Here is a 12,835-nt window from a genome sequence, read left to right as displayed (position 1 = left end):
AAAAATTTTTTAAAGCCAGTTAATAGCAAAGAAAAATAACAAGAACATAATGGTTACAGGAAGTACTCCGCAGTCTGAACCCAATAAGCACTCAGAGGCTAATTATATTATCATGGAGATGGAGGTGGGGCAGAGGGGAGGGGCTAGTCACACCCAGAAGGTAGACCTGCTTATACTCTCACACTTCACCTGTCCTAACACAGAGTGACAATCTAGGAGGGCGGTGACCCTTCTCTTCCACTATGAAAACCCTACTACCCAGTGCCGAACACCTGTAACAGAAGGGGAGTGCCAAGGTTTACCCTGTCCATTCGGTTGCGGTGCCGTATTTCCAGCTGCTCCTTAGCCTTCTGGAAGCGGGCATGTTCATTATCGTCTGCAGAGGTCTCGAAATACACATCAACATCATTGGTTGGCAGAGGAGTTGGGGGAACTGGAACAAAACAAGAGGGGGTTCCCTTTGGGGGCCAGGCCCAACATTGAAAGTGCACTGTGCCCTAGGAAAGAAATCAAACCCAGGACCTGCAGAACAGACTAGTTTATCTCGCACCACGCTCACGGTACAAGGTGCTCCTGTCTGCCAAGACTCCACTTGGTTAGAGCGCACTGCTCCCCATTCCTTCTGTGACATTCAGCCACCAGGCCAGTCCGTGCCCCCTTGGTGTCCTTGGCATCTACTTAAGGCTTCAGGGGAAGAAAAGGAAATCACTTCTACATCTTCCCTCAGTTCCTGAAATCTTAGAACCTAAAAACGAATTACTTATTGCTGTCACTGATCGCTTCTGGCCAGAGACAAGGGCAGACATCAGGCCTGCAAAGGCAACTTCCACAAAAGCTCCACTTTGAAAGAAACTTTAGTGCTGCATGCTCTTTGCATGTAGACTGGGTAGGCAAAGTCCAAACTGCTCTAGCTATAATTTTTTTAGTTTTCCATATGACTGAACAAGTCTTAGCCCTTCATATCAAGGATGAGGGACAACATTAAGTTGCTGTATTTGACAAGGATTCACCACAGAGTGTGAAGACACGCTGGGCTTGCTGGCCTTCCCAGGCCTTCACCCACTAGAGGGGAAACCCATTAGAATACCCTTTCCTCACTGCTCCTCAAGCAGAAGGTCTTACTGACCCCAGGCAAGTGGTTATCTGCACAGGGAGCTTAACCCCACAAAGGAAAGGTTTGAGAGGACAAGTTTACCTGCTCAATCCCTAAAGAAATCCCTATGAAAAACTCTTATTAGCCCAGTTCACTCCCAATTTCCCAAGCCAGGGAGGACGGATAGAAAACTTACTTGTACAATTTGCTGTATCATAATATTAGAGCTCATGGACAGCAAATACCAAACCCAACAAATTTCAGTTCAGAGAGAAAGAAGTTCACCTAATTTCCAGAACTGCATAACTGTAATACGACACTAAAACAACTAAGACAACTGTAGACCTGTCACTACAAATCAGCCAGCCACTCCAAAGTTCTTCCGTCAAGGCATTTTTACTTAGCTCTAAACCTAAAAGCTATAACTAAAATCTTGTCAAGAATATTTGGCTCTTACATAAGCTAAAGAGGATCACCACAGCCAATTTTCAGATTAACTAAATTAGAATATACAGCTTCACAAACCACATTCCCCGATACTCAAAAGTTCAGCTGAGAGAATTTCAAAGCACTGAAGTCCATCAGTGCCAATGAGCACGTTGCCATCAGCAACGCACATCTGCAGCTTAAAGGCTTGTGTGTTGGAGACAGTCTTTGGTTCGTATCACTGGGCTAGGTAAAGATTACACAAAACCCAAGCTGCCTCCACCCCCGGGAAGAAAAAGGTAAAGGCATTGCAGCCCAAGAGGTCTGGCTCTGAAGATGCGAGGGCACCCACCCTTCTGTCCCTATGAAAACTGGCTCACAAAACCAGCACATCCGCCCACCTCAGACCCCTTCAGAGGGGAGCACAAACTTGGCCGGTGGCACAGTGATACTTCTGGGCTCTCAGAACACTCAAGCCGGGGACCCCACAAGTACATGACACAATTTCTCTGTGGCAAGTCCTCCTAACTACACGCATCAGGAAACTACAATTTTGCAGACTGGAAAACCACTAACGCTCTGGAGAAGTGCCACCCCACAGTACCTTACGGCACTATCTATCTGACCCTTTACGGGAACAACTACCTCCCATATTCAGTGAGATCTTTAATGACGCCTGGTTCCTCAGGCTTCACCCCCAAATAATGTCTTGTTGCCCCTAATTTTAAGTAATTTTATAAAATAGGAAATACCACAATAATTTCTGTCTCCACATCTTTCCTGAATAAAAGTTTCTGCCATCGAAGTTCCCTCAGGACTCATTCTGTTTCCACATTTTCAATGATTTCTAATAAAAACAGTCTCTCCACAGAGCAGCAGCTGGAGTGGAGGTGCTAAAGCACACCATATAATACTAAGATTTAAAAATCTTTTGGGCAGGGGAGGAAAAAGGAACAGGGACGTATTTGAATGCAAATCCACCAGAACCGACAGCCAAAAATCGTAAGAGCAAATACCAGGAACGACCAGCAATTCATTATTCTAACGAGTTCCAGAATCAGAACCAAGAAATGAGTGTCCAGCCTGAGGATCTTCCAAACCCATGGGCTAGCACTGCAAGATAAGAGAAAGACGGTCTTAGAAAGGAAGGGGGGGTAACCACGGAGAAGAGCAAAGCTTCTCCTACCCATGTCTAAGTAAACCCAACTCAGCTGAACCACTGAATTTCCTCCGTGACCAAAGGACACACGAACTAAAATTCTTTCACTTCCTAAAGCTCTGCATGATCCAACATTGCCAAACTATCGGAAAAACAGTTACCACCACTCAGCTGCAGAACTCTCCCCACAGAACGCAGATAGCGAGAGATTTCAGGACTCCAGACTCCCAGGAGTATTCCTGGTGTCCCTCGTGTGAAGAGCAGTGTCCCCCTCAGCCAACATGCACCATGGGGGTGGGCGACAGGGTAGCTCAAGGACAAGAATGGGAGGAAAGAACGGAAACAAGAATGTGCAGAACTCATGGCTGATCTGCTAACCCCTGTGCCTTTCAACTAGACACAGCCAAGGGTAAGGGTGCTGTCCCAAGCAACACAGAAGCCCTCCAGGGGCCCACAGACACAAGGAAGGAAAAGAAAGAACAGGCCCCTGGGCTCTCTGCTGTGCCAGGGAGGGGACACGCCGCCACCACCACCACCACCAGACCCACGGTGAGCACGGACGTACAAAACTGGGCTCACGACTGCCAACAGGAAAGCAGAGCCTGGGTCTAGAAAGCACAGAGATGAAGGGAAAACGACTGACAGCCAACACCTGAGTCGGCAAGGGAGCACGACACAGACGCGGTCACAGGGACGGCCGGGAGAGACAGAACGCCGGACAGGACAGAGCCGCTGCACGAAGCCAGCGTGCCGGGACTTACTCATCGCTTTACACACAGCCATACAATAATCCTCAGACTCAAAATTGTTCCTGTTGCCTCCGCAGCCGCCATATATAAAGCGCACGCACTTTCCCTTGGAGAGGTCGAAGTACCAACGAGGCATCACGGCCCGGCAGGGCCCCGTCATCGCCTCCTGGGAGCAGACAGCTGTGTGAAAACGGTCAGAGCGTCAGCGGGACAGAGGCAGCAGCTTTGATCACACTGTTACGGGTGGGAGGAGGACAGGACAGGCCAGGCCACATGCTCAACGACCCGCTGAATGTCAGCGGAGGCCAAGACTGGGCGGACCCCAAGCGCCCTGGTGGACCATCTCACCGACTCAAGCCCGGCCTTCCTGAGGACGTAGTCGTTTTTCTGTCCTGACTGTAGTGAAGACACTTAGGAACTGAAAACAGTGTTTTTCACACTGTCTTGAGTCTAGACTGACGGAGAGGAATTCTGTGTCTCACAGCTCTGTGAGCCTTCCACTTCTGAGATATTTGCCTGATTTGTTGATTGTCGTATCAAGGATCAAAGGAGACCAACGGGGGTGAAGAGGCTGTTTTACTGGTGATAACTATAGGAAATGCTACGTAAGTGCCTGGATTGCACACATGTACATTTTCACTTTCTTCAGGATGACTCAGAAACTTCTAGACTGTCGGGGTGCCTGGGTGGCTCAGTTGTTTAAGCATCCAACTTCAGCTTAGGTCATGATCTCGCGGTCCGTGAGTTCGAGCCCCACGTCGGGCTCTGTGTTGACAGCTCAGAGCCTGGAGCCTGCTTTGGATTGTGTGTCTCCCTCTCTCTCTGTCCCTCCCCCACTCATGCTTTGTCTCTCTCTCTCTCTCTTTCTCTCTCAAAAATAAATAAATGTTAAACAAACAAACAAACAAACATCTAGACTGTTAAGTATTTCCCCTACAGGGAGTCCCAAATAATTCTTCAGATCTTAAACGGCATCAGATAGACACTCTCCAGGAGGCTGCATGTAAATGGCTCTAGATGGGTTTTTGTTTTGTTTTTTTTTTTTTTTTGAAATGACAGGATGAAAAAACTGCTGGGCCTGATTCCTCACCAGTAGATCATTAAAGGCATCTTTCTGGTGGACCAACAGGGCAGCATACGGATGGGAACACACACTCAAGAAAAGAACCAAGGAAGTTAATTTCATCGTAGAAGGTCAGGGCTTTAGAAGTACTGAGGAGGGGGCTCCCCTTGGGGAGAGAATGTTGCAGGCTCCATGTGGAAGAATCCTGCCCAAGTATAAACCATGTATCTTCTCCCTTATCCTCTGGGTCCCTGTTCTCTAGTTCAGTCCTTATAATGCCAACAACAGTTTCTGATTCAATCCTGGGTCCCCCCCTGACCGTGTCAGCAGCCTGGCCACTGAGCGCTAAGATGGCACCACCAGCGGGCTGGAGAGCAGATTTCACACCAGCGTCCAGGAGTGCCGCCTCTCCCTCTGTGACTTACCTGTGATGAATGCAGTCCAAAATTGTAAGCAAATAATTACCAGATGGATTTTAATACATCAGGTTACCTTTAACGTCGTGAGTAATCTCCTTTTCTGAAACCGTCCCGTCACTGCTGGGTTCGGTAGGGTTCTCTTCGTTGTAGTCATCGCCTTTAAAGGTGTCGTAGTAGTAATCACGGTCTTCCACCACCTCCTCCCCTTCTTCCTCATCCCCGTCATCTTCATCCACAGCTGCTTCTGTGAAGTCCTCCAAATCTGCTTCGGTAGGAAATTCACTAAAGGTCACAACAGAAAAGGAAGGTTAAGACCAATTCCTGTGTGCAAAGCACAACAATGATTCTCTTCCCTATGCTGAAACACAAAAACAGAGACAGGAAATAAGCTCAACTCACGTTTAGCTGTGCCACTACAGCCCTCAGCCCAGCTACAGCTGGGGAGGAGGAGGGGAGGAGTAAGTGGGCAGGCACTGCATTAGCCTGCAGAAAATACCGTGGCCACAGAATAGGAAGCCGAGAGCCACCGGCAGTCCTTCAATCAGCTAGGGCGACAATGAAAGGCCAGCTGGCTCAATGCCAACACGAACGAGGGAATGCCCACTTTATCCAGAAGGGAGGGACCAGCAGCCCACCACCACCAGCAAAACAATCGCACAGGTGTAGAAGAAGAATTTACCTTTTGTAAATATCATAGTCTTCCTCTTCATCCTCTTCCTCTTCTTCCTCCTCATCCTCCTCCTCTTCTTTTGACACAGTCGATTCAATAGTCTTTGTCTGAGGGCAGCACACATATTCAGTGCCATGAAACTGGTCTACCCCACACGGCAGCAGCATGCCATAGCGATATAAGGTCATCCCCTCAGTCAGACAGGCCTAAAAGAAACCCACAGATCCAACATCAGAACATTAACAAATTTGGTCAAATAGTCCCTCATCACTAGCTTCATCCAAAAGAAACCTCTATCGGCGCCTGGGTGGCTCAGTTGGTTGAGTGTCCAGCTTCAGCTCAGGTCATGATCTTGCTGTCTGTGGGCTCAAGCCCTGCGTCAGGCTCTGTGCTGACAGCTCGGAGCCCGGAGCCTGCTTTGGATTCTGTGTCTCCCTCTGTCTCTGACCCTCCCCTGTTCATGTTCTGTCTGTCTCAAAAACAAAAATATTATAAAAAATAATAATAAAAAAAACAAAAGAAACCCCTATCAAATCACTATGTAAAGCATTCTCTCACAGACACACAAATTTTCTGTCAACAAGTTGTGATGCTATTATTTTAAGAAGATTTACAAATTTTGCTTAACTTGCAATGGAGAATCATCATCTGGGCCAGAAACAACAAAAGCCCACAGTTAGAAAAAAATTAAGGAAAAGGGAGCTCTTCTAGTACTTATCAATGCTGGCTAAAGGCGGTCAGTGATAATTTACATTCCTCACTGTGAGGGCATTATGTCAGAATCTGACCAAAGAAACTGACTAGAGATCCAACTTAACCACAGAAGACAAGTATAAGAAAGGGTACTTTTCCTCACTGGAAAAATGAAATGGCATCCAATCCTATGAGGATACATGTCAAGACATAGATTTTCTAGAATTGGCTATTTGTACCTTAAGGCCCTAAGGCTTGGGATGGCCTCCTTGGAAATCCCACGGACAGCATCCTTGCTTAACAATCTTTTCAACATCCTTAACTTTAGGAGCTGGATTGTCAACACTGTATTTCTCAATAAAAATATCCTCCCAAATATTTTTATTTAAAAAAATTTTTTTTAATTTTAATGCTTATTTATTTTTGAGAGATAGAGACAGAGTGTGAGTGGGGGAGGTGCAGAGACAGAGGGAGACACAGAATCCAAAGCAGGCTCCAGGCTCTGAGCTGTCAGCAGGGGCTTGAACTCACGAACCACGAGATCATGACCTGAGCCGCAGTCAGACGCTTAACTGACTGAGCCACCCAGGCACCCCTAAAAAAAATTTTTTTAAGTTTGAGAGAGAGAGAGAGAGAGAGAGAGAGAGAGAGAGAGGCAGCATGTGTGAGTGGGGGAGGGGCAGAGAGAGGGGGGAGAGAGAATCCCAAGCTGGCTCCACACTGTCCACGCAGAGCCTGAAGCGGGGCTTGAACTCATGAACCATGAGATCATGATCTGAGCCAAAACCAAAAGTCAAAGGCTTAACCATCTGAGCCACCCAGGTGCCCCCAAATATTTTAAACTTAGAAGATACAAGTAATTGCAAACTTTGAAGAGGGGAAATAAAAGCAATTTGAAATCATGAGGAGGTTTGGAAGAAAATGTTTCTTTCTTTCTCTCTTAACAAGGAAAACAACACACGATCCATTCTTTTACCTCTTTAACTACAGTGTGCCAATGCTGGTGATTCTCGCACACCTCCATCCGCTCTTTGTGGAAAAACTGGCACTTTTCTGGAACGAGTAGAACATCACTTACGAATTCACCCACTGGAAAAGAGAAAGCATTGTTATAAGCAAATCTGATCATGATTTGAGGTAGAAAGGACCGTCGCTGCAGATCAGGGCAGCTACACAGTCAGGTGTGAACAAGAGCAGTCTCTAATTTATGTAAGTTGATGTGCCTCTCTCATCTTCAAAGGTCAGCTGCATGTTACAGCTCCAGGTAAAGCAGCTACAAGAGCTCAACATCCTGTTCAGGTCATGATGCCTGGGACTTTCCTCACTCTTCCTGGACTCCAATCCCTTACAGTCCAGTTGCAGGGCTATCAGAATACAGGAGGGGTGGAACAGGAATAGGAATTCCCCCCCACCCCCCGATTCCATGATCTCAAATGCACACAGATACTCCCCACCACCTTTGAGTTCACATTAATTAATATTCCTAGCCTCCTACATCCCTATTTCTGCCCACGTTATTATTATTTTTTTTAATGTTTATTTATTTTTGGGACAGAGAGAGACAGAGCATGAACGGGGGAGGGGCAGAGAGAGGGAGACACAGAATCGGAAACAGGCTCCAGGCTCTGAGCCATCAGCCCAGAGCCCGACGCGGGGCTGGAACTCACGGACCGCGAGATCGTGACCTGGCTGAAGTCGGACGCTTAACCGACTGCGCCACCCAGGCGCCCCCTGCCCACATTATTTCTAACAACAATATCCCCAAGAAACTAAGACCAGGTGTTCCTTTGAAGTACAGACGAATCTTACTTTGGTCCTTTTGTGTACCTAAAAACATGTAGCTCTAAGACAAAGCACCACTGATTTAGGGAAGACTCATCGATAGAAGGGAATGGGTGCCTTTGCAATCCAAAACTCTGGCAGACACTACTTTAAGCGGGTGACCAGCTTAACATCACCAACAGTGACAAGCTGATATATGTGATGTCCTAAGAAGAAAATCTCACTGGGGCACCTGGGTGGCTCAGTCGGTGGAGTGTCCAACTCTTGACTTTGGCTCAGGTCGTTGTCTCACGGTTCTTGTGTTTGAGCCCCACATCAAGTCTGCACTGACAGCGCATACATACCCTGCTTGGGATTCTTGGTCTCCCCCCCTTCTCTGCCCTTCCCCTGCTCACGTTCTCTCTCTCTCTCTCAAAAATAAACAAACATTAAAAAAAGAAGAAAATATCACTACACAGTCTTTCTGCCAAAAATATGTTATTTGAATCTAATCATGATAAAACAGTAAGACAAATTCAAATTCAGGGATATATTTAAACAAATGGCCTAAACTAAAAAAATACCATTGTTGTGAAAGATTTAAAAAAAAAAGTTGATTGGGGAACTGTTGCAGACCAAATGTAATAGTTCAATCCTTTTTAAAGGAAAGCTATAAAGGACACTATTTGGATAGAGAGAAATTGCCCAAAATGTGATTACTGTATCGTAGTTATGTTAGATAATGTCCTTGCTCTTAGGAGAAACAAGCTGAATATTTAGAAGTAAATTTTCACAATGTCCCAACTTACTTTCAAAGGGTGTAATAACAACAATAAAAGATACGTAAGATGCACACACACACACACACACACACACAGAGTGAGAGAAGACAAAATCAGAGAACCCAGGTAAAGAGTACAGAAGTATTCACAGTTACATTTTTTTTCTATAGGTCTAAAACTTTTCAAAAGTAAAAAGCTGTGAGGAAAATATACATAGTTGTTTAAAAAACAGATGATCTTTTAGAAAGACACACTGAAATATTTACAGGAAAAAAAAATATTATCTGTGATGTGTTTCCAAATAATCAAGAGTAGGTGGGTGGGATTGTCCACAGACAATGTAAAAGTGGCTCATGAACTAATGATTGCTGCATAGCTGGCCAATGGGTACATAAGGGTTAACAGTATTATTTTTCTCTTTTGGACATGTTTGTACATTCTATAATAAAAAGTTAAAAATTCATGTATTTCTGGGGCGCCTGGCTGGCTTAGTCAGTAGAGCATGTGATGACTCTTGATTTCAAGGTCGTGAGTTCAAGCCCCACGTGGGGAATAGAGCTAAAATTAAAAAAAAAAAAAAATTCATATATCACGGGAGCATCACCCAGAGATTCTGATTCAGTAGGTCTAAGGTAGGATTCAGTAATTTTCATTGAATAAGCATTCCAGGAGATTCTGATGCATCACCAATATGCTCCATACAGGGTCTAAGTGGAGGAAAACAAAGAGAGGGAGAGAGGTGTGTGCTTAGTTCAGGAAGAGATGTAGTAAGTGGGGGCAAGCGAAAGGAAACAGGCAGGCTAACCTCTGAGATTCTCTTTTCTTTTTTCTTTTTTTAAAGAAGGAAGCATAGAATATGAGAGTAATCTGGCCTGAGAAAGGTCGTAGGGCTTTGACCTTAATGCAAAGTCTGTGTAGACCCCCCCCCCCCCCCAAAGCTCATCATCATGGCCTGGTCCTCCAGGACCCCTCAGCCTCGGGCCTCAGTCTGTGGGCACTATACAAGTCAATCCTTCCGTGACCCATGTGACAAGCGAAAGGAGTCCTTAATCTACTTTAAGGGGGAAGATGTGCTGTGACATTACGCTGGGGCAGTAAAAACAGCCTCCCCACTTCAGAACTTTACACAGGGTAGTGACGTTTCACACCACTATTAGTACAGGGAATTTGGAAGCCAATTTCCTCATGCAGGAACACAAAGTAAGTTACACATAGTGTTGCCTTGAGGCCCTAAAGGCTCTAGGGAGGTAGAACATGTACACTTTTTCAATCAACTAGACACAATGCTTAAAAAATCCAAAATCCTCATGATAAATGAGGATGTGCCTCTACTAGAAGAAACAATCCTGATATTCAACCAAGTAGAAATTACTTAAACCCTGACACCCAACCACCAACTCATATTGTATTAATGTGATTATGCTGTATTGACTAGGCAATTTTATACTTAGTTTATGACAAAAAGCAACAAACGAGTGTATTAACGAACAGTGTGTATAGGGTTAAATGTCAGGGTTCTATTTCAGCACCATCATTACCAGCAGAATGGTTTTAGGCATAAAGAAGGTTAACTTACTTATTAACCTTTCTGTGCCTCGATTTCTTTATCCTGTGTGATGATAAATGACATAATAGAATACAACATCTGAAAAGCTTAGAGCTGATTCTGGTACACAGTAAACACTAAGCAGTATGTAAGTGTGCTATTTCTAATTACTGATGGTAATGTTGGTAAGTCTTGAGCTGAGTAACTAGTTTTATACAAAGCAAACTATATATACAACCACAGTTATCATACAGAAATCTACAATTTGTTAAAACATCAATTTTATGTTTACAATTGCAACATCAGAAAAACATTTAAAACAGCAATTTTAGAGGCACCTAGGTGGCTCAGTCAATTAAGGGCCCAACTCTTGATTTGGCGCAGGGCATGATCTCACAGTTCATGGGTTCAAGCCCCATGTCCGGCTCTGTGCTGAGAGCGTGCAGTCTGCCTGGGACTCTCTCTCGCTCTCTCTTCTCTCTTTCCCCCTGCCCCTTATCCTCAGCTCGTGCTCTTTCTCTCTCTCAAAATAAGTATTTTTTTTTAAACCCAGCAATTTTATTACTATATATCTAGTCTACAGAGGTAATAAACAAACCGGGTTTTTAAAAAATACAGTGGGGGGCACCCGGGTGGCTCAGTAGGTTGAGCATCAACCTTTGTCATGATCTCATGGTTCGTAGGCCTGAGCCCCACATCAGGCCCACTGCTGTCGGCCTGTCAGCACAAAGCCCACTTTGGATCCTCTGTCCCTCTCTCTCTGCCCCTCCCCCGCTGGCACGCCCCTAAAAATAAATAAATATTTTAAAACTCAATTAAAAAACAGTGGAAAAAATACTAACAGAAATAAACATACAGTGGAATACTATATATTGAGTTAAAATGAATGAAATCTACTTGTATCACACATTAGATACACCCCAAAATGATGTAAAGTAAAAGCAAGTTGTAAAAGTGATGTCAGGTACAGAATGATACCATTTATGTAAGCTTAAAAACACAAAAACAAATGGTTTATAGAAACATCTGTATACAGCAAAAGTATAAAAACATGCGTGAGACAGAGGGAAGCCGGGGATGGGTAGGTGGGTGAAACAGGGGATGGGGATTAACAGCACACTCATCATGATGAGCACTGAGTCAGGTACAGAAGTGCTGAGTCACTACACTGTACACCTGAAACCAATATAACATTGCATGTTAACTACACTGGAATTAAAATTTAAAAATTAATGAGAAAGAAAAGTAGCTACTGAAACTTGGGTTCTTTCCCCCAAAAACAAAAAACATGCGTGAGAATAATACATGCCAACAAGTGGGTAGTGGCTACCTTGAGAACAAGGGAGGGCAAGAGGGAGGAAAAGGGAAGAAAGGATGGGGCTTTGAAACATTTACTCCCTCTATGACAAAATAAGGTGCGGATGAAGCAGACCTGGCAAGCTGTTGAAGAACTTAAATCAGGATGATGAGTACTGAGTCACCATCATATTTTACCTTTTCAGTATCCTTCAAATGCTGTATTTCAGAAAGAAGTTTAAAGTCAAAACTTTTAAAATGTCAGTAATTCAATAATTAACTCCATGCTACACAGTAAAATTAAATGCTACCAACCCTTAGCTATCCCATGATTGACTCGATCTCTCTGACCTCTGAAAACCAGAAGAGAATTAACACCACTGAAATTGGACCAGGAACTAAAATGTAAAAATAAAACAAAACAAAAGAATACTCTTTAACAACTGCAATTCCAACAACACACTCTAAGGAAATAATTAAGCAAGTAAAACAAAGATATTCATTGCTGTGTTGCTAATATCAAACACTGAAACCAACCTAGATGCCCATCAATCAGGAATTAAATGATGGTAGTTACATACAATGGAATACCATCAGGTCACAGGAAATATAGTTTACGTTTATATTTAACATGGGAAAACTTCCATAGTGGTTAAATAATTTTAAAAAGAAAGAAAGAAAGAAAGAAACATACTCCATATCCCTAACCTTCCTCCTTCACCCTGGTTAACTCCTTAAGGCTAAGTCTATACAAATATAGGCAAAGAACCATACAGATATGTTGATATATCTCCCTAAGAACAGCAAATAGATGTTTAAATCTAAATATTAAAAAAAAAAATTCAAAAACAAGGCAGCATATGTAGTATGACCTCTTTTAGGAAGAAAAAAATGCATTTAAAAATACATATATTACTGTATGTGTCCAAAGAAAAAAGTCTTGTCTATATACACCAAAATGTTAATCACGGTGTAGAAACTGGAAATTATTTTTGCTTCCCCCACGGTCTTTTATTGAAAAATAAACTTATTAAGCATGTAAACTAAAGAGGAACACATTTCAATCCCAACATTTGTTTTCTGGCATTTTCACTATTACTTTTTTTTTGCCTTTGCTACATTTTTTTTTTTAATTTTTTTTTTTTTAACATTTATTTATTTTTGAGACAGAGAGAGAC

At 43.7% G+C, this 12,835-nt stretch overlaps 1 protein-coding gene across 4 annotated transcripts in view; it reads right to left on the bottom strand.

Annotated features, from left to right (window-relative positions):
* Positions 1-12,835, bottom strand: part of APLP2 (amyloid beta precursor like protein 2) — an 87,538-nt gene that overhangs the window by 17,425 nt on the left and 57,278 nt on the right. For 2 of the 4 annotated variants that reach the window (XM_040483542.1, XM_040483543.1), the window contains exons 4-8: positions 7,249-7,361; positions 5,589-5,785; positions 4,983-5,191; positions 3,440-3,607; positions 303-433 (exon numbers count right to left, since the gene is read on the bottom strand). In XM_040483542.1, the coding sequence (XP_040339476.1) occupies positions 303-433; positions 3,440-3,607; positions 4,983-5,191; positions 5,589-5,785; positions 7,249-7,361 (818 nt within the window). The remainder of the gene's footprint in view (positions 1-302; positions 434-3,439; positions 3,608-4,982; positions 5,192-5,588; positions 5,786-7,248; positions 7,362-12,835) is intronic. The other 2 variants (XM_040483544.1, XM_040483545.1) reach the window with 1 other exon arrangement.

Source organism: Herpailurus yagouaroundi, unplaced genomic scaffold (assembly GCF_014898765.1).
Source record: "Herpailurus yagouaroundi ecotype Mexico unplaced genomic scaffold, PumYag 161, whole genome shotgun sequence".
Taxonomy (NCBI): domain Eukaryota; kingdom Metazoa; phylum Chordata; class Mammalia; order Carnivora; family Felidae; genus Herpailurus; species Herpailurus yagouaroundi.
This window is presented reverse-complemented; position numbering and strand designations above follow the sequence as displayed.